Source organism: Diuraphis noxia, unplaced genomic scaffold (genome assembly GCF_037042655.1).
Source record: "Diuraphis noxia isolate RWA-SAM2 unplaced genomic scaffold, SU_Dnox_SAM2 contig0001, whole genome shotgun sequence".
Lineage (NCBI taxonomy): Eukaryota > Metazoa > Arthropoda > Insecta > Hemiptera > Aphididae > Diuraphis > Diuraphis noxia.
Genome location: NW_028301711.1, coordinates 16,535,388 through 16,557,245, shown reverse-complemented (window position 1 = coordinate 16,557,245; position 21,858 = coordinate 16,535,388). Strand labels below are relative to the sequence as shown.

The 21,858-nt window shown below is 29.3% G+C and overlaps 2 protein-coding genes and 1 pseudogene across 2 annotated transcripts; 2 read left to right on the top strand and 1 right to left on the bottom strand.

Moving 5' to 3' along the window:
* Nucleotides 1-5,144: 5,144 nt before the first annotated feature.
* LOC149059954 (zinc finger MYM-type protein 1-like) lies at nt 5,145-5,728 on the top strand. The gene is made up of 2 exons (XM_089218793.1): nt 5,145-5,293; nt 5,404-5,728. The coding sequence occupies exons 1-2, from the start codon at nt 5,277-5,279 to the stop codon at nt 5,726-5,728; spliced, it is 342 nt and encodes a 113-aa protein (XP_089074919.1). The 5' UTR covers nt 5,145-5,276.
* Nucleotides 5,729-17,970: 12,242 nt separating this feature from the next.
* On the bottom strand, nt 17,971-18,513 carry LOC149059953 (uncharacterized). The gene has a single exon (XM_089227047.1). It carries the CDS (start codon nt 18,511-18,513, stop codon nt 17,971-17,973), a length of 543 nt encoding a protein of 180 aa, XP_089083173.1.
* A 2,135-nt stretch (nt 18,514-20,648) lies between these two features.
* On the top strand, nt 20,649-21,858 carry LOC107170556 (uncharacterized; annotated as a pseudogene).

Below are 21,858 nucleotides of genomic sequence, written 5' to 3'. Positions count from 1 at the left end.
TTAAATACTATTTATTGACTAAATTAAACATACTAGGTAGGTTTTTTTTTACTGTTAAATATTGTATTCCTTGTGCTATTTTAATCATTGAATATTAGTAATATAAGTATGTTATATTATTGCATTATATTGTGTAGTGTACTGATCAAATTTAAAGTTCAATATAAATTGAAAATACATTAAACGCCATTTTAGGGAAATTATGCAACAAAAAATAATTAAATAGGTAGATACTTTTTAACACGAATAACAGTTACACTTAAATGTATAAATCAAATATGTATATTTATTATATAGGTACCTGTAATTATATATTATGTATGTATTATTCAAAAAGACAAGTGTGCAGCTATATGAAAAATGAATTTTTGGAAGTAACTTAAACATTTTTAATTTAAATTAAATATTTTAATTTACCCGGCGCCAGGCCTTCCAGTCTTTTATAGGGCCCGGAATTGAATTTAATACCCCTGATAGTTCTTCCCACTGCTGTTTGGCTATGGCTTGTGTGAAGGTGGAGGAATGTTTCCCTTTAGCCAATTCCTCGTGATTTTTCAAAAAATCGACCATAGCTGCTTTTTGGTCGTTTGTCACCGACTTTGATTTAAATCTTTTTTCAACCGACATTTTGATATTTGAAAAAAAAATCGAATGAACAGTCAAAACAGTAAAAAGAGCAAAGGTTTATTAAAATGCGGGAAATGTTACGTACACAATACAAATAAATATTTGCGACGTTGCCGCTGTTAATCGTGGAAAAATTATTCCCATACGGATCGCAGATTCGTATACGAATATAAATGTTTTGTGAATACTATTTTCCATTCGTATACGAAAGTGAATCGTGTGAATCGTTCGTATACGGATCTTTTTCGTATGAGTTTCAGAATAGCCTCCCAGGATATTTCTAACTTGGATACTTCTCCGAGTGAAATATTACCTTCAGTTAGTACTGTCGACAATACAGTTAGTCATGATAACAATATTATGTAAGTGAATATATTATTCCATTAGTGTATTTGGTACGTACATTACCCTGCCCCCCCCCCCCCCCATTGAATTTTTTACCCAAAAAACTAGGTCACGAATTAGCACGACATTAGCATGTATTTGCATGACTATATTTAGAATTTGCACGACTTTTTTTTACGAGTTATTTATAAAAAACTATGAGGGGGCTGGCGTAACGTTACCTCAGCCCCCCTCAAGTGAAATAATCACTTTTTTACTAATTTTATTTTTACTAACCTTTAGCACGCCATTAGCAGGCATTTGCACGACAGTCGCCGAACCCGACAGTTTTCCCATTTCCCGGGAAAACCTGGTTTTCACTTTCCCGAAAACATATTCACAATATATGCATAAATCACCAAGATCTTTATTCAACATACAATTTATATCTCTAAGTTTGATGAACCATCGTCATGAATATTGAAGTATAATAACTGTACATATTTATATTTAAATTGTATACAATAAAAATTCACAAGGTACTATAACAATAGTTGTATCCTTTACTGGCACAGGTTTAATTTTTAGGTCATCATACAACTCCCAGCTTTTTGTGTCACGTTTTGCGTAAGTTGTATAATGGCCAATTGAATTTCTCAGTTTTGATTTTCCATGACGGAAAGCTATCACGCCACGAAGTTCATATGTTGTTGTTTCGCATACGAGAACAGGAGAAATATCACACAATCGTACCAGAGAGATATTTTGCTGCTTCACTACTTATTACTACATTTTCTCCTAGAAATAAAACAATATTTGAATGCATTTTTTAACTAATGTACTTTAATTTAATTTAATTACCTTCCCAATAAAGTATATCAATAAATAAATTTAATTTTGAAATGTTTGTTTTAACAGACTTCAGATTATCACAGCCAATCATAATTTTTTTATAGATACACCAAAAACCAAAATTAATTTGGGCAAAAACCAATTTTGCGGGAAAATTCAAGTTTTTATTAATACATTTTTTTTTGTTTTTCTCAGTGCTTTTGAATACTAGATCCACTTTCCCACCAGAAAAGATACTGAAGTACATAACATAAGTACATATAAGACGAAAATAACCATCAGAAATCAAACTTAAAAGTTGTAGATTAGGTAAAGATTTGTACTGCTCCAAATTTAGACGAAAACAAAATATAAAAAAACACTTTTTAAATCATAAAATTACACTATAGTGATGATGTAAAATTTCAGAGATTTAATACTCCAGAAATTTCTGAGGAGAAACGTATGGAAATTTTTAAAATTTAATAACTCAATTTTATTTTTTTAATAGCTAGAGCTTACTTCTTTACTTAAGGAGTGTAGATGAATATTTATTGAATTTTGAATTAATATTTCATAACATTAAAAATATAATGTACACATTTTATTAATTGAAATATTTTGTTTTTAATCATAATTAATAAGTAAAGAGGTAGGTAATGAAAATATTTAATATTTTCTCGGTAGTTAGCATTCACATTATTGCTATTTCATAGGAACAAAATTAATATAAAAAAAAAAAAATTCGTTGAACATTTCTTACTTAACCGAGAAAAATTTATGTATGAATATAAATATTTAAAATGTACTTATAGAATAAAATTCTAAATTTATCAATTCACATTAATTAGGTACAACAAAAAAACAGTTTAAAGACTAAATCATTTAATTTTATCTTTTATTTGACTTCTTCTCTAGTAATAAAGTTATAAATGGTAATTAAAATTATAATTTAATTAGCAAACGTATAATATTAATAAGTTTAAAATAATATAGTTGATAATTTATATACGAGCATAACAGATTCATAGATACTATTCACGGTTGAATATTGTATGATAGTGACTTGTATCTACATCACGATTTAAGATAGTATGGTTGCCAATCAACAACGGTAAAATTGCTCATATGACGACCATCATTATGAATCTAGCTGTTTTTAAGATTAATGACTCTGTTTATCCACTTAAAAATACGATTTATGATAGTTCATGACATGGGCAAAACTGATACATAAATATAATAGTACTTTAAACAGTTTAAACACATATTAATTATCATTTTATATTTTACTATGTAAATATGAAGAACACAAACAAACTGTATTATCAGATATAAATACACATTACCTTATAATGGAATGAGACAATACACATACGTCATACATTCAAAATCAAAATAATAAAAAACTAAATACACCAAAAAGAAATTGTCAAAATTAGTGAACATGTAGATATTATAATTATAAATATGTTAAGGTTAACTTAAGTCTATTCAAAATGAGATGATGACTCGGTGGCGACCAGTTTTGATCAACCGCCCATGCGCACAACTTGGCCGCCGAGTCGTGATGTCATTTTGAATAGACTATATACAGTATACACTAATATATTATTATTATTATACATTTTTGTTAACTTTATTTTTTGTGTTTTAGGATATTGTTTGCAGTCCTGTTAAATATTCGAATACGTTACGATAAATATAAGTAATTGTATGTAAAAAAAATGCAAAAATTATAAACTTAATGTTAATACTTAGAATATAAACAATGAATATTTAAATAATAATTTGTACTTACTATTTTCTCCATTGCTGTTAGTAACTACTACTTCATCATTATACAACAGAACGGCATCAACAACGACCGTTGGAGCTACAGCACCTTTTCGTCCACCCATTGAAAAGGCGTTAGAAATAACAATTCGATTGAATACGAAAACGTATTCAATAGTCAATAAACTGATGGTACCTAGTCTATTTTTGGAATATGTTTTGGTTTTCCAATAACTCCAGTCATTAAATCCTAATTTCTAAGATTAAATCATAAGCACTCATAACGCTATTGCTTATCGGTTTATTAGTTAAAATGTTCAATAGTCAACAATAATTATCATTCACAATAATTTTATTTCGTTTTTGTAATATACGTGGTGTACTGCTCAGTGCTTCTGAAAAAATTAAAATGGATAAAAATAATAAAGTGTTTGGTATTTTCAATTTTAAAAGAAATAAAAATGAATTCTTGTGTGAAAATAATGAACTTCAGGAAGCACTTGAAAATAATTCTGTTGCTGAAATTGATCCTGATGATCCACCTGTTTTACCGGATGTAAAAAAGTTACCTTCTGAGAGTATTGATATTGGGGATATAAATACAGGCCCGATTCGCCCAAAGTTACAGGTATGCTTTAATAGTTTCATAAATTAATTTATAAACATTACGTTATTACAAGTACATTATTACTTATAAGTCATAAGTAATAATTACTTATGTTATGAGGTAACTTATAATTAACATATTCAGTAATAACCTAGTTATAATTCATTGCTTAATAAATAATTTAAGACATATCCAAAAACTGTTTTTGGCCAACAAAACATAGGATTTTCATCTACATTGTTTGATGGTTTTCCTTGGCTTGAATACAGTATTCAAAGGGATGCTGTCTTTTGCTATCCATGTAGAGTTTTTGGAACTGGGAAGTCAGAAGATACTTTTGTTACCAAAGGGTTTAGAAATTGGAAAAAGGTATGTTTAATTTTTCTTAATTATTCCAAATAGACTTAAGCTTGTTGATTTTTTTCTTTTATTTACATTAAATGTTAAATTATATATTAATATTTATAATTAGATAAGTGGATCCATTTCTAAGACTTCCAAATTTAATTCAAAGTCAAAATTAGAAATTCATGCTACAACTAAAAACATTTGATTAATTCAGAAAAATGGGCCTCATATACTCAGAACATAAAATCAGATTCTGTACACACTCAGATGGGAAGCGCATATCGTGAAAAAGTATTAAAAAATAGAGTTTACATAAAAAATCTGATTGATGTAGTTTTGTATTTGGGACGTCAAGGACTAGCATTCCGTGCGCATAACGAAGAAAAAACATCAATTAACCAAGGTATAACATTTTAGATTCAGTCTTCAATATTATGGTTTTAAAATAATTATACTTTTTTTTTTAAGATGACGTATCAGCAACAAAAAAAAAATTTTTGATTTCTATTTTTACATTAATGGAAGTCAAAGTTTATAATATAAAATATTAGGTATTCTTATGCCATACTATAATTTTGTTTTTAGGTAATTTTAAGGAAGCTTGTGTTTTACTGTCTAAATGTAATGAAGATTTTTCTACCATATTCAACGAAAAAACCAATTATACTAGTTGGTCAATCCAAAATGACCTTATAAACATCTCTGCCCAAATGATAAAAAACACAATTGTCAATGAGCTGATAGAAAGTGGATTTTTAGTGTCATGTGTGATGAAGCAAGGTAATATCAAAATGAAATACAAATACTGTGAACTATACTGCCATACTGGTTAGGTACATTATAGGTAATATCAAATAGGTTTTATATTTGAGATTGTTTTATTTTTTTAGATGTTTCAGACAAGAGCAGATGTCAGTTTGTGTACGTTATACCAAGAATTTAAAAGTGTATGAAAGATTTTTAGGTTTTATTGATGTGTCTGAGAATCAAAGCGCAGATGCTTTGGCTACTGCTATGATCAGTTTTTTTGAAATAAATAAAATAAATGTACCTATTGTAGCCAAAGCATATGACGGTGCTAATGTTATGTCGGGTAAATTCAACGGAGTACAACAAAAAATCAAATCAAAATACCCGTATGCTGTATACACTCATTGCATGGCACATCGAATTAATCTGATTGTTCTAGATATGTGCAAATTGGTAAAGGTATGAGGAATATAATATTAATAATACGAATGCATATTCATTAGTTTATTATGTAATAACTAATAAGAATTTTTTTTTTCAGGATGAGACATTGTATGTTTATTTTTCACACCCGGGTAATGATGCAAAATTCACCGAGATTCAAGTAAAATTAGGTATCAAAAAAACTTCTCTAATTCACTTAAGTGATACACGTTGGAATTGTCGTGTAAGAAACTGTGTTGCTGTAAAATTAAACTTTAAAGATATAGTTAAATTGTTAAATGATGAAATCAACTCTTCCACAAATAAAGATGTTGTACAAGCAATGGGTAAGAATAATAATTTTGATTCTACTTGAGCAACTATTGTAAAATATAAAATCTAGATAATAAAACCATAATTTATTATTTTATAGGCATTATGACTATTATTACTAAACCATCATTTATTGTTAATCTCATTATTTTGGAAGAAGTATTACAAATTATAAATATATTGTCTACTCAGCTACAAAAAAAAGATGCTACATTAGGAAGCGCTGTTACTTTAATTGAAGGAGTCATTAAAACCTTTGAGTCCTTGCGCACAGAAGTTGAATTTCATAATATATGGGAAAAGATAATCAATTTTACCAACATCAATAATATAATACCAGATTTCACAGGTAATAAAATTTAAGTTTGTCCTAAACGTATTTTATAAATATAAACATCAACATGTATAGGACATAGGTGCATTTAATTAATGATTTTTAAAATAATTGTTACTAATTAAGGACAGGTCAAATATTAGGTGTCTTGTTTTAGCATTAAGCATTTGCTATTTTATGTTTTTTGAGCAGTTTAGTTTTTATAGGTTAATTATTGTTACTGTATTATACTATAAATACCTAGTTATCTAGCTGGAAATATCTAATATTCTTATGTTTGATCTATATTATTTATTAAAGGTCCCAATAGTAAAACAAGTAAACGTCAACGCCAATCAACAAGTAATTTAGAAGATTTTCATGTTTTTGCAACTACAAGTTCTGAGCAACAAAATCAAAAAGAGTGTAATCAATATACAGAAAGTTATTGGAGGACTCATTATTATCAAATTATAGACACTTTAATAATACATTTTAATAAGAGATTTTCATCAAATAGCTTGGAATTGGCAACATCTATTGATTACTTTCATAAATTGAATTATTATGAGAGTCAATGTTTTATTGAACATTACAAAGTATAGTTTTTATATTGTATTATAGTTTTTAAATATCAATATGCTGATCAATTTTTATAATTTAATTTTTAGGACTTATTGAATGTGGATGTAAATACCCTTCAATCAGAAATGCTTGTGGTGAAAAACTGTGTGTCTCGCAGAAACCCCAGTTTCACTTTGGAAGATATCAAATTAATCATGGATGCAGAGCTTTATCCTAATTTATATAAACTGTTATCATTATCTTTAACAATTCCAATTAGCTCTGCAACATGTGAAAGATCATTCTCAGCAATGATAGATTTACAAATTTGTCATTAAATTGTCATTAAATAGAACGTGATTTATCAAATGAATTGTCCAACGAAAAAATATTGGATACATTTGCAATTTCTAACCGAAGATTCCAATTATAATAATATACTTAATAAATAAATATATATTACAATTATTTACCTTAATGTTGTTATTTTCATACAAATATTTTTAGCTTTATTAATAGATGCATTACAATTTATAATATATTAAATGTGGGAAAGTGGGTGAGAAAAAAATGAAATTGCCATATTGGTAATTGAATGGGGGTGTGGGGGGCAGAGCCCCTCACGGGTCTGTTTCATTTAAATATGTTAAGCCCCTCCAATTTAAAAACTGAAATTGCGCCTATGCATGCTAATCGTGTGCAGGAGCCCTATTAAATGATGGATACACCTAGAATCTTAATAATAATTAGAATCCCTAATCTTTAATTTTGACACACGTCTCTGACTGTATTTTATTTCATGTTTCTATTACTTATAAGTATATAAAAAAAAATATATTTAATTTACTGAATTAATAATTAATAAAATGTTCATACTTACCAAATTGAACTATGAGTACTGTGAAATTGTGCATTATAATGTGAATAAAATGTTTTAGGTCTATAAATAGTTTTAGTTAGAGTTCATGGGATTTCTGCCCACATCTCTGGTGTAAATAAACAATTTTCTTAAATAGCTTTTAAACGATCGATTTTCACAATGTATAATCCAAAAATCGAACGATGCCCAACCGGTCTTATGAAAAAAGTAAAAGAAAACCATACGTCTAAGATCAAGATTTTTAGTAATTTTAATATTAATTTTATTTCTATTATTTTTTAATAACTATAAAGCGGAAACGCCTTCAATGTGTTGCGCATCGCTCGGTGTTGCTAGCTCCCGGAACTTTACATTTATTTTATGTGATCTAAATTAAAGTAGAAAATTTATAAACTCAATATAAAATTCATTTTAAATATTGAAATTTGATTTTTAAAACAGATGTTTTTGAAAATTTGATTTATTCAAGTACCTACTTTTTCAAAAGTATTAAAAATACATACTTGGCTACTTAATAAGTATTTGAATACTTTTGAAGTTTATTTCAAGTACTTTACAAGATTGCTATGAGTGAATTTTACTTGTAAGTTTGTAAAAAAGTGATTATTTCCTTTTTGAGGGGGGCTGGGGTAATGCGGGAAAGTGAAAACCAGGTTTTCCCGGGAAATGGGAAAACTGTCGGGTTCGGCGACTGTCGTGCAAATGCGTGCTAATGGCGTGCTAAAGGTTGGTAAAAAAAAATTAGTAAAAAAGTGATTATTTCACTTGAGGGGGGCTGAGGTAACATTACGCCAGCCCCCCTCATAGTTTTTTATAAATAACTCGTAAAAAAAAGTCGTGCAAATTCTAAATATAGTCGTGCAAATACATGCTAATGGCGTGCTAATTGATCTAGTTTTTTGGGTAAAAAGTCAATGGGGGGGGGGGGCAGGGTAATGTACGTGTATTTGGTTCTATGTTTAAATTCTAAGTGCGGTGAGGATCAATGATTTTTTTTCACTGTAATTTAAAAAGAAATAATTGTAGAAATTTGAAACTTTCCACTTTCTAGGCACTTAAAATTTAAAAAAATTTAAATGTAGGTAATTAAATATAAGTAAATTAACAATTAATTTTAAAAACTCAAATTACATAAAGCCTACTTCGCTCAGAATCATTTATTTTTTATGGTACAAAATCGTTTGAATAATAATTTAATGTATATTTGAAAAATTATTATTATAATTACCTAATTAGATCTACTAATACAATAATTCCTGAACATGGAGAGTCAAGTTTGGAATATAGTTATTCAAGTGATAACAGCAATTCGTTCTCAATTCCCGAGTTAGTATATTTTCGTTTATTATTTACAATTTCTTTTCATAACATTTTATATTTATAATATTAATTATTTGTATTTATTTATTTATTATATTTTATTTATAATATGCGTATATTGTATATATACATATTTTATATCAAAACATTATATTTTAACATTTTTGTTGTACTTAGAAAATGTGTTGTCAGTGGCCGGAGAATAGTAGACATACAACATATTTTTAATACTATTGCAAAAATTAAACACCATCCATTTGATTGTACGTTTTTAAACTTGCGTCTTGTAAAAGAAATACAGTCCGGGTTTTTAAGCAAATTTCATTTTATCTGTGAAATATGCCATAAAGAAGAAGTTGTACGGACTGAACCATTTACGGATGAACTTGTACCAATTAATTTGGCTATTGTAGCATCGACTGTTCATAATGGTCAAGGTTATTCCAACATTGAACAATTTTCAGCTAGCTTAAATATGCCTTGTATGTCTAACCCAACTTATCAAAAATTGCACGAAGAAGTAGGAGAAAAAATGAAATGTATTGCCTGGGATGCAACTGAAGAAGCTGCTAAAGAAGAAAAGCCAAAATAGCCCTTGAGAATGGAGATGTATCCAAAGATGGGATACCTATGATAAGTGTTTTGGTCGATGGAACGTGGTCAAAAAGATCATACAGATCAAATTATAATGCATTATCAGGCGTGGTGAATAAAATATTTACTATTTAGAATATTTAATTTAGGTACTTTAATAAATTTATTGAAATCGAAAAATTAAATAAATTTTTATATTTCAAAGTGGTTAAAATTAATACATATTTAAAAATTTAACTCTATTAGTTTTTTAAAATAAAATAAATTTTTACTAGAGTTTTACTAAAGTTTTATTTATTGGTGTGCGTAATAAATGCAAAAAAGCTGAAACAATGAATAGACCTCCAACAAAACATGAATGTTTTAAAAACTGGTCGGGAACATCTACAGCTATGGAGGCAGATATAATTGTTGATGGATTCCGTCAAAGCGTTAAAATGCATAATTTGATATATAATCAAATAATTGGGGATGGAGATAGTAGTGTTATTAAAAAAATTCAAATAGCAAAACCATACGGGAATGAAATTATAGTAAAGAAAATCGAATGCACTAATCATATTTTGCGTAACTAGGTACTCTGTTCGTCTTAGAGATTTATCTACGAAAATAAAAAGTGCATTAGGTTTAATTGTACCAGGATTTATAAGAACTAAAATAAAAGAAAATTTACTTAGACTACGGTAAGTTAATAAATTATAAAAATATAAATGATCTTAATTTTTTTTTATACTTTTTTTTTTTATTATACTTTCAATTTAATTTTAAATTATTTATTTATTTTTGATTTTTAAGTTTTGCCGTTTCGAAAGCTATTACATTTAGAAAAAACATGGTCTTGCCTCAGAATGAAAAAGTGAAGTTGTTAAAAATTGATATTTTAAATGGGCCATTTCATGATAAATGCGATAGGTATAAGAAAAATATATTTGAAAAATATTATTACTTACTACAACATTTTTTATTTATTTAAAAATAAATATAGTTTTATCTTTTCATGACACTTATTCCTCTTTTAGTTACTTTTGTTCAAAAAACAAAGAAAATGAAGTTAATTTAGTTCCGGAATTGCAAAAATATGGTGTGTGGAATGATTTAATTGCAGCAGTCAATTTAGTGGCTTATCATTCCAACAGCCTAATCTACCATGTAAATAATAACAGTGTTGAAACTTATAATAGTGTAGTCGCAAAGTATGTAGGAGGGAAACGGGTGAATTTCTCATTGAGAGGTAACTTTTTCTACGTTATTTTTATTTTTTAAATCTGTTATTCATGATGACAAAATTAAAAATTAAATTAGGATTAATTATCATTTATTGGAATATTTAATATTAAATTTTTAGGATCTTACAACGCACGGTGTAATACTGCTGTCTCTGCTTATAATTATGGACCAAATTATTTACGGCAATTTTATAAGAAATCAACAAATTTTAGCCCGGGAATGTATACAAAAAAATTTATTGCCAAAGAAAACAAAGGTAGATATACTGAAAAAACAAATTGTAAAATTAGTTCTATGTAATTTATAATATTATACTATAAATTATAATATTTAAACAATGATGGGCTTGTTAAAAATATCTACTTATTAGATTCTGAACGGAGTGATGAATGTATTGATTTTACAATGATGTGTGTTTTTTATTATTATTTTTTTTTTGTGTCTGTCAGCAAGGTTTTGGATAGTAATAGTGCTTCGATTTTTAGACTCAGCCCCGTTTCTGATAGGAAAGTGAATGCCATTGGTGCATTATAGAGATCAAAAGTAAGAAATGTCCAATACTTTTCAAGAGCGTCAGGAAAAACCCTAAAAAAGTTGGATGACCAAAAAAACTTGAAAATTTAATACAAGGTTCCTTATGAGTTGTCCTTATTGTAGCTAAAAAAAATTAAAAATTGTTAGTCACTATTTTTTTTTATACGCGTTTATAGTTCAAATTTTTACGAAATCTGTCGAAAATGCGAAAATTTGCAAGTAATTTTGAAGTTGAAAAATCATAAAAATGTTTGTGTTTATAATTAAGGATTAAAAATACAACACTAAGTTTTCAATAAATTTTCTTTCAAGTAGCTATAATGATAACTCAAATCATCATCATAGATCATAGGAAAAATTTTAAGTGCGTTTGAATTTTAAATTTTTACGAAATCAGGTATATGTATATCTATTATAGGTAAGGTATTATAAATTATGATAACTACATGAATTGTTTTTGGAAAAATTGATTAACCATACCTTATTCAAAATGCGTCCTAATTGAAAAATAATATATTTGTTTCAAAATAGAATATATGACAATATTTAAATATAATATATCCTAGACTGACAAATCATCTCCGTTCAGAATCTAATATACCCTAGTCAGAGGTCCACCCCACCACCTAATTTACAGCAGAGCGACATCCACTTACCCGTTTTTTTTTCAAGACCGAAAATAAAAATAAAAAAAATTTATGGTCCGGATTCCGACTATGGTGCTGTAAAGGAAGAAATCGGTTGTCAACCGTTGTCAATGACAAAAGAAAACTTTGAAGACAAAAAAATTGAATTTTTAGACAAATTAAAATTAAACAAGACTGATATTTTGAAATTAGAACGTCGAACGATTGATCAATCAAATAATGAAGAATGGAAAAAAGAAAGATTGTCCAGATTAACGGCATCCAATTTTGGTAAAATTTGCAAGATGCGTAAAACTACCATTAGAAAAAACACTGTAATTTCTCCTGTAACAAGTAACATGTTTTATTTTGTATAATAATGTAATCAAATACACGTCAATAACTAAACTATTTTATCAGTCTATATTTTTTTTTGATAATATATTGATATTTATAGATATTTTTTTTATTAGTATTCTTATTCTAATGCTTATACCGGTCCATTTAGGATTACTGCCATTTCCATCATGTTCTTCCAACTCGCAGGTTTACACGATGCATAATACTCTTGCGAAGACAGTCAGTCAGTCTATTATTACAATATCTTACTAAATGTATTTTATGATATTATATTATGGATAAAGTAATTCGTTTTTCCCAAAAAAATACATTTGCAAATGTAACTAAGTGTATATAAAATATAACAATATACTCTAAAAGTTTCATGTATCAACTAATAATATTTTTAAACTACAACAAAATAACTAAAATCAATATTCTTGGTTTTAATATGTAATTCTATCCAAATTTGAATTCAAAATGTCTGTAAAAAATAACTGTGTTTATATATTTTTATATTTTTTGGTTACAGTACGAAATATTTATGAGAATCATTGTTTTAAAATTTCAATCCTTAGTTACAAAAACTGAACATTTTATAATTTTTTAATTACAATGATTAATAATTTCAAAGATTTTGATAAATGTTGTCAAAATTCAAACTTTAAATGCTAATAAAAATAAATCGTGCCTATGTATTTTTAATATTTTATAACTGCTATTGTGTTAAGTACTATTTTATGAATAATATATTGATATAATATAATACTATTGATGCTCTATCAACAGAAAATTAAATTTAGTTATGCTACGCTCAATTTCATACTGCAATCAGCTTCCAAATTTAAGAGTGTGAGCTTTACCAACTATTATTTTATTATGTACTAATGTTCATTATTATAATTGTCGAGATATTATAATTTTTTGTTAAAATCTCACTAATAAAATAAACAATAATAATATAATAGGTACACACACAATACTATACTATTTTATGTACAATATAAATAATATAATATAATATGACACGTAATCTCAAATATAGTACCTTATTATTTTATTTTCATAATATTTACGTAGTGTTATTATATCCTAACCGCAAACTCGCGATCAACCAAAAATCCAGATAAGAAATAACAATGAATTGTAAATGTAAATGACAATTGTGTAGCGGGCACGAATTAAGATATTATATCTAAATTTGTGGTAGCGGGTGATGGTAGGGAAGTTACACACACTAATGATCATTTACTACACACACAAAGACGATCAGTGATTGCAAGAAACGAAATAATTGCCTAAACACAACTCTTTAAAAATGACACGTTTCCAGGGGCCTTAAGTAACAAATTTTATATAAGTAACGCCTTTATATGAAAAAATAACAACACACGCTTCCTTTTTGTAAGAAGAGAAAAAAATATATATCTAACCAAAGTTTTTGCCAGAGATAGTAACATAAAACATTAACAAAAAATAATAATAATAATAATAATAGTAATCAGTCTGACCATTTGCGCCACATACTCCCCCTTCAGTGAGGGGTCAGTTTCTGAACCTCACTGGTAGTTTGACTGGACGGCCACTCCGAGTTGTTCTTTGGTCGGGTGGTGCATCTGTTTTTTCCTTTTCCTTTGTCCTTCCTTGGGGCGACTGGTTTTGGCTTAGTCCTATCCGGATTGGTAGTGTCTGCGATATGTGGCCTTGGTTAAGGGATTGTTGGGCTGGTGCCTCAATATACAGTAGAACCTCATTAATCCGGACCTCATTAGTCCGGACTCCGCTTAATCCGGACAGCCGTTTATAATGCGTAAATAAGAAATTACGCTAGTTTTCCCCGTAGATTAAAATAAACATGAAAACGAGTTCTACAAATTTCCCATAAATGCGGGTTATTGCGATAACATATTTATCAATACCAATTGTCATTAAAGTTATCTAATTACATATAATCCATTTATATATATGTATACGTATATGTTCGGTACGTCAGTCGGTTGCTTAATACGCTTTGGAGTGTTTCGTACCTTTCGTATGTGCTTTTGTTTTGTTTATCATTTCGTAATTTATACTTCGTCCGTTTTTATACATATTACTGTGATGTAGTTAAGTAAACCTAGTCAAGGTAAAAAGCGTAAGCATATGTCTCTTTCTCTTAACGATAAACTCTGTGTTATTGAAAAACTCGAAAAAGGAGCATCTGTGTCAAGCATTTGTGCGCAATATGGGATAGCTAAACAAACCGTCTCAGACATAAGAAAGAAAAAAGACGAGATAAGAAAATTTATTCTGAAATTTAATGTAGAAAAAGAAACAAGTGTTGTGAAGAGAATGCGGTTGCCACTAGATCAATCCCTTGATGATGCAGTTTACAAATGGTTTTGTCAACTTCGTTCTTCTGGATTGGCAGTCCGTGGAATTGAAATTCAGGCTGCAGCGGATAGATTAGCTAAGCAGTTGAACATAAATAACTTTAAAGCCAGTTCAGGATGGCTGTTTAGGTTTAGAAGGCGTCACAACATAACAAATACAAAAATATGTGGTGAAAGTCTTAGTGCAGACAATGAAGCTGTTGAGCCATTCAGAAAAAACTTGAATGATATTTTAAAAGCTGAAAACATACTACCTTCGCAACTGTACAATTATGACGAGACAGGGTTGTATTGGAGAGCATTACCAGACAGTACCCAAGCGTCCAAAGCTGATAAAAACACGCCTGGTAGGAAGATCAGTAAAGATCGAGTATCTGCATTGCTGTGCGCTAATGCTGATGGAAGTCATATGTTAAAACCTGTGATTGTAGGAAAAGTAAAAAACCACGTGCAATAAAAAATATTATGGACACGTTACCAGTTCACTACTACAACTCGAAAAGCGCATGGTTCACTTCAGACATTACATTAGATTGGTTTCACAAAAAAGCAGTGCCAGAAATTAGAAGATATCAAACAGAAATTTTGAAAATTCCTAACGATAAAGTGAAGGCCTTAGTTCTACTGGACAATTGTCCAGCACATCCACAAGTTGAACAGCTCACTAGCGATGATAAAAAGATTACGTGCATGTTTTTGCCAGCAAACACAACCTCTCTGATTCAGCCTATGGATCAAGGCGTCATTTACACAGCCAAACGTCTATATAAAAAGAAGCTTTTAAATGAAATTTTGGAAGTCGAGGAACCAGCTGCAGGAGAAGAAGATAGAAGAGGTTATAAAACGTTACAGAATCACAAAAATTACAATATCAGATCAATGATTTATAATTTCGCATCTGCTGTCAAAGATATAAAACCTTCAACTTTGATTAACTCGTGTAAAAAACTTTTAATAAATGAAGAGGTTGAACCAGATACGGCTGAATTAGAAACAGAAGATTTTCATAACATTTTCCACCAAGGAGGTGAAAATTCAGCTACATTGGAAGACATTGAGCTGTGGTTAGAAGCAGATGAATATGATCTAGGTTATCATATTTTAACAGAGGAGGAGATTGTTGAAAGTGTGACTGCTACAGAAAACTCTGAAACGGATGAATATGATCAGGATGAAGCAGATGATAATGTAAACCCTAAGCCAAAACTTGGTGAAATAAAAGATCATCTAAACATTGTCATCAAATACATTGAAGATAATAACGATGAAAACATATCTGCATATTATGAGCATCTAAGGCATCTTCGCGAGTTAATCGTTAAAGAAATCACTGTGAAAGGAAGACAACCAAAGATAGCAGTTTTTTCAAACCAGTGTCAAATGTGAATAACGAAAGTGTGCCTTAATACTATGTATGTAATACAATTATGTATGAATCTACTATTTTTTTTAATAATATAATAATAATATATGGTTTAATAAAATATGCAATAACATTTTTATAAGTTTATAATTTACGATTTTTGGTTATTTTGTTTAATCCGGACTTTCATTAATTCGGACAACCTAGAGCCCCAATTAGTCCGGATTAATGAGGTTCTACTGTATGCTGGTTTGACTCTATCTATTGACACTTTCTTCTCCTTATTTCCGATCTGTAACGTCATGGTTTTGCTCGTTCTGTCCAAAACTTTAAATGGCCCATCATATGGTCTCTCTAATGGTTTTTTTCCATGGTCTTTCCTTAGGAAAACATAATTTGCATTGCTCAGATCCTTGTACACAAATATGTTTTTTTTCCGTGGGCAGATGTTGATGTTGGCCATAGTTGATCAAACCAAAAACGCAGTTTGGCAGCATACGTTCCTTGGTCTTCGTGGACGTCACCAGGTGTAATAAACTCCCCTGGTAACCTTAACGTGCACCCATATACCAACTCTGCTGATGTAGTATTTATATCCTCCTTCATGCTATTGCGCATACCAAATAGCACACTTGGTATAATATCAACCCAGTTTTGTGAATTGTAACACTTGATTGCTGCTTTGAGGCCTATGCAGCCGCTCCACCAACCCGTTTGCTTGAGGATGGTATGCCGTTGTTCTGACCCGCTTTATACCTAGAAGTTTAATAGTGTTATTGAAAGTCAGTGATTCAAATTGAGTACCTTGATCTGTGGTAATAACTTCTGGCACTCCAAAACGTGTTATCCACCCAGTATATAATGCTTTTGCTACCGTTTCAGCAGCTATGTCTTGGATAGGTAAGACTTCAGGCCAATGTGTGTACCGGTCTACACAAGTTAAGCAATAACGGTATCCTTGGCATGATGGTAGCGGTCCAACTAAATCAATATGAATGTTTCGGAAACGCTCTGCAGGTACTGTAAAACTTGCTGGTGCTGAAACGACATGTCTTGAAACTTTTGATGTTTGACAAGGAATGCAGTTCTTAACCCAAAATGCGACATCTTTGTTTACATTTGCCCAGACAAATTTGGCTTTTATTAACTTAGTTGTTGCTTTGCATCCAGGGTGAGATAGTCCGTGTATTATATCAAATACTAGTTTACGGTGTGTAACAGGAATGTATGGTCGTACTACACCTGTTGAGGTGTCACATACTAGTGAAATCTTGGACTCAGGAAGCTCTACTTTACTTAATTTCAGACTAGTAGATCCATTGAGTAAGTTTTTAAGTTCTTGATCCTCTTCTTGAGCGTTTGATATCTCTTCATAGTTTAACTTATTCACATTTATTTGTTCAATTCTTGACATTAGATCTGCACTTACATTTTGTTTACCAGGAATGTGTTTTATTTCAGTGGTAAACTGTCCAATACATATAATCTAGATGTCTAAATTGCCTTGGAGAGCACTTGTCTAATCTTTGATTGAAAGCATATGTCAGAGGCTTATGGTCTGTCCAAACTATAAAATGTCTCCCTTGTAACATATATTTAAATTGTTTGATAGTGAGATATATAGCGAGTAGTTCTCTGTCATAGGTGCTATACTTTTGTTGTGTGGTACTTAACTTCTTTGAAAAAAATGCTAACGGTCTCCAATTTTGGTTTTCTTCTTCTTGTTGTTCCAAAACACCCCCGACAGCAAAATCTGATGCGTCAACTTTAACTGCCAACGGTGCTGAACTCTTTGGATGTGCTAGTAACACTGCATTTGTTAAAGATGTTTTGCACGCTTGAAAAGCACTCTCAGTAACTTCGTTCCATTTAATTTCTGTTCTGTCATAGATAGCGAATCTGTGCTGGTTGTAAGTACGGCTTGCACTTGTACAGGTAGGCGCTGTAACCATAGATTTTTCAGCATATCGTCGGCTAACTGGTCACCTGCTAACTGCTTCATCTCCCGAAGCAAATATGACGGTTTTTTATCGCCTAGTTCTAAATTGCGCAATAACTTTTTAAGCTTTTTCTCCGCAGACTCGGATAAACGCTCGGCGAGTACCTGTTTTCGTTTTAAGTACTTATTGCTTACAGGTGGTTTTTCGAGAATATCCGATACGTGTGTTAGGATGTCTCCGTCTAACGCACCGACGACGTAATGAAACTTTGTCTCGTCATCAGTGATATTTGCTGTGACAAAACGGGACTCCAATTGAATGAACCACATTTTTGGATTCTGTACCCAAAATGGTGGTGCCTTGAAATAGTGTATGAAAGTTGGCTGTTGAACCTGTTGTGTTTGTTGATTGTCGTTGTTCATGTTTAACGTCGAGGTCACCACATTGTAGGCAATGTAATATAATTTTATTAAGTAACAAATTTTATATAAGTAACGCCTTTATATGAAAAAATAACAACACACGCTTCCTTTTTGTAAGAAGAGAAAAAAATATATATCTAACCTAAGTTTTTGCCAGAGATAGTAACATAAAACATTAACAAATAATAATAATAATAATAATAATACCTAATAATAATAGTAATCAGTCTGACCATCTGCGCCACAGTACCTAGGCATGTAGTTCTTTTATTAAATGAATTATAATTTTATAATTTTTAACAATAATTATCTACAGCATATTCATCCAAGTCAATTATCAGAGTTTAATAAGTGTGGAAAAAAAAGGAATAATATTGATGATAATCCTGCTGCATATAAACAGTTAAAGCTAGATGAAGGTGGAAAAATCTCAAAAAAAATTGAACCAAACCGAATTCGACAAGGCTAATATTGAACTTATTGTGAGCACATTATCACCTTTTTCATTAATTGAACATCCGGGATTCATTAAATATTGTAAGCTGACATCCAACAGAGTTCCACCATCTAGAAGAAATTTTATGCGAGATATAGTATCTGAGTATAATGATATGACTGCATCGTTAAAAGATGAATTATCTCAAGTTTATTTTGTATGTATCACTGCAGATTGCTGGTCTGTATTTCACCGGTAAATATATAGATAAATATTATTTTATGTTAAATGAGTAATAACAATGATGTACATTTGACATTTCTAATTTATTTATTTCATAATAATATTAAAAACTGTGTTCTTTTATATAGGTCTTACATGGGGTTCACAGTACACTGGTTAAATCAAACCACATTAGAGCGTACATCAAAAGGACTTGCTTGTAGGAGAATGTATGGAAAACATACATATGACAATATAGCTGATAAATGATTGACAAAGTATTATCGGAATTTAATATTCAGAATAAGACATCTCTCATTGTAACTGATAACGCGGGAAACTTTGTGAAAGCTTTCAGGTAAAATACTTTAATCTAATATCTACAACAATACATAGTAAAAAATTATATATATTTTAAGTCCAAACCACTAATAAGTAATACATGCATGATATAATTAATTTATTACCTATATTTTATTCATGACAAATTAAATAACCTACCTTGTGCAATAGCCAATAATATTTATAAAAAAAAAAACAGCCCACTATTTATTCTACTAAAGTCATTCTGACAAAACAATTATAGCCAATAATATTTATAAAAAAAAAAACAGCCCACTATTTATTCTACTAAAGTCATTCTGACAAAACAATTAAATAATATAGCATAATAAATACTGATTTAAATTATCAGCAATTTTTGTCTTTGTTGTTTTTATATTACTGTATATTTGTTTTTTTTTTACTTTTAGCTTGTTTTAAATGAAACATATATTAATACATTTTTTAATTATCATCAAATAATAAAAGAATAATGACTACAATAATACCAACCTGCCTAGGTTGTACATTGAAAATTAAAATGAATTATTATTTATTACATTAGATTCTTCACTAATATTTAAAGAACCTAACAATATAATTAATAATTATATCTTTAACTTGTAGAGTCTACAATGAAAATGCCACTATACAACCTTCCACTGTCAGTAATCATAGTAAGTGTTATTTTTCAATATTATGGTTTTTATAAATTACTAATTAGTATCAGGAATTGCATAAGAAACCCTTCCGCCCACTAATAAACACTATATTTTGAATCCAATATTAATTCAGCAGGTACAATTATTTTTAATTAGCAACCCAGAAGCATAATATTGAAGAGTGTGTTTATTTTATGATAATTATTTAATATTTTTAGTATTATGCTTTATTATTATTTATAATATTGTAATATTAATTGTAATATATAATATTAACCTTACCCTACCATGAGTTGCTTAATTCCAATATGGTAAACATAATCCTGTCCCACATTTTTATGATAGCACTCAAGTTAGGTTTAGTTACAGCTATACAGTTAAGTTGTATACCTTCTCAAGAAAGAAGAATTTAAAAATTTAATGAAAAAAACTGGTTTTAACTGTCAACTGCAGGCACAATCATTTATATAAATATAAAAATAAGATAGTAAAAAATGTTATATGTTATATATGTTATTTATTTTAATTTGACATTACCTCAACATCAAAGGTGTGCTGCGCATACTTTGAATTTGATTGCTACTACTGACATTGGAGATGCTGAAAAAGATAAAGCCTACAAAATATTGAGCAGACGCGTGTTTGGGAAATGTCAAGCTTTATTTAACAAGCAGAACCAATCAACGCAATATGCTGATCAAATAAAAAATGTTCTTGGCAGATATTTAACTACTCCTAATGCTACAAGGTACCTAATGTAAATTTATATCCTTGTGCATATTTATGTATTATTTAACTATTTTGAATAAAAAAAACTCATATTACATCTAAATTACATTCTAGGTGGAATTCATTTTATGACGCTATTAAATGTATTGTCAGTAATTTGAATAAAATAGATGAAGTATTTTCTATAACGTCATTGCCACCATTTTCTAGACCACGTGAAACTTTATTTCTAATTGAGTATTGCAAGGTATTTATATAATATATTTATAACTATCAACTCATATTTTTTTGTTTCCCATAATTGCAATACAGTTTAATATATCTAGTATCATAAAGTACTTAAAGACTAAAGTTATACTATTTATTAAAATGTTTAGGTTATACAACCAATCGCAAAAAGCTTAGACATATTACAAGGGGACAAACATGTGTGTCTTGGATATTTACTTCCTACATTAACTGCGATTAATAAATCATTAAAAAGTTTGTCAAGTTTAAACTACTGTACGCCATTGGTAAATGCTTTGCAAAAAGGAATAGAAAAAAGGTATTTGATTTTAATTATAATAAAATTACTTAAACTATTTTAAACAATTATTGTATTGTATTTGGTATTAATAGGAAAAAGATACATGAGTTCTAGCACATGTCAGATATCATCTGCTTTAATTCCTAAATTTAAGTTGAACTGGGCCAGCTCAGAAGAAAAAATAAGTATTAAAGAAAAGTTGGTTGAAACTTTAAAAACTTGTGCTGAGGATGTAGGCAGTACATATACTTCTTCACAACCTTTGGTTCAAAATGATTTGTCACATCAAAATGTGACAGAGGATGATGATTTTTTGCTTTTTGAAGATGACTTGCAAGAATCCGAAAATAATTATGATTTACAAAAAATAGTTTCCATTGAACCATAACATAAAATCTCCAGAAGATTTGCCAATAACATTGAAAGATGAACAAAAAACTATCTAG

Coding starts and splice junctions, on each gene's coding strand:
- LOC149059953 (XM_089227047.1), bottom strand. CDS start 18,513: ATGAACAACGACAATCAACAAACACAACAGGTTCAACAGCCAACTTTC.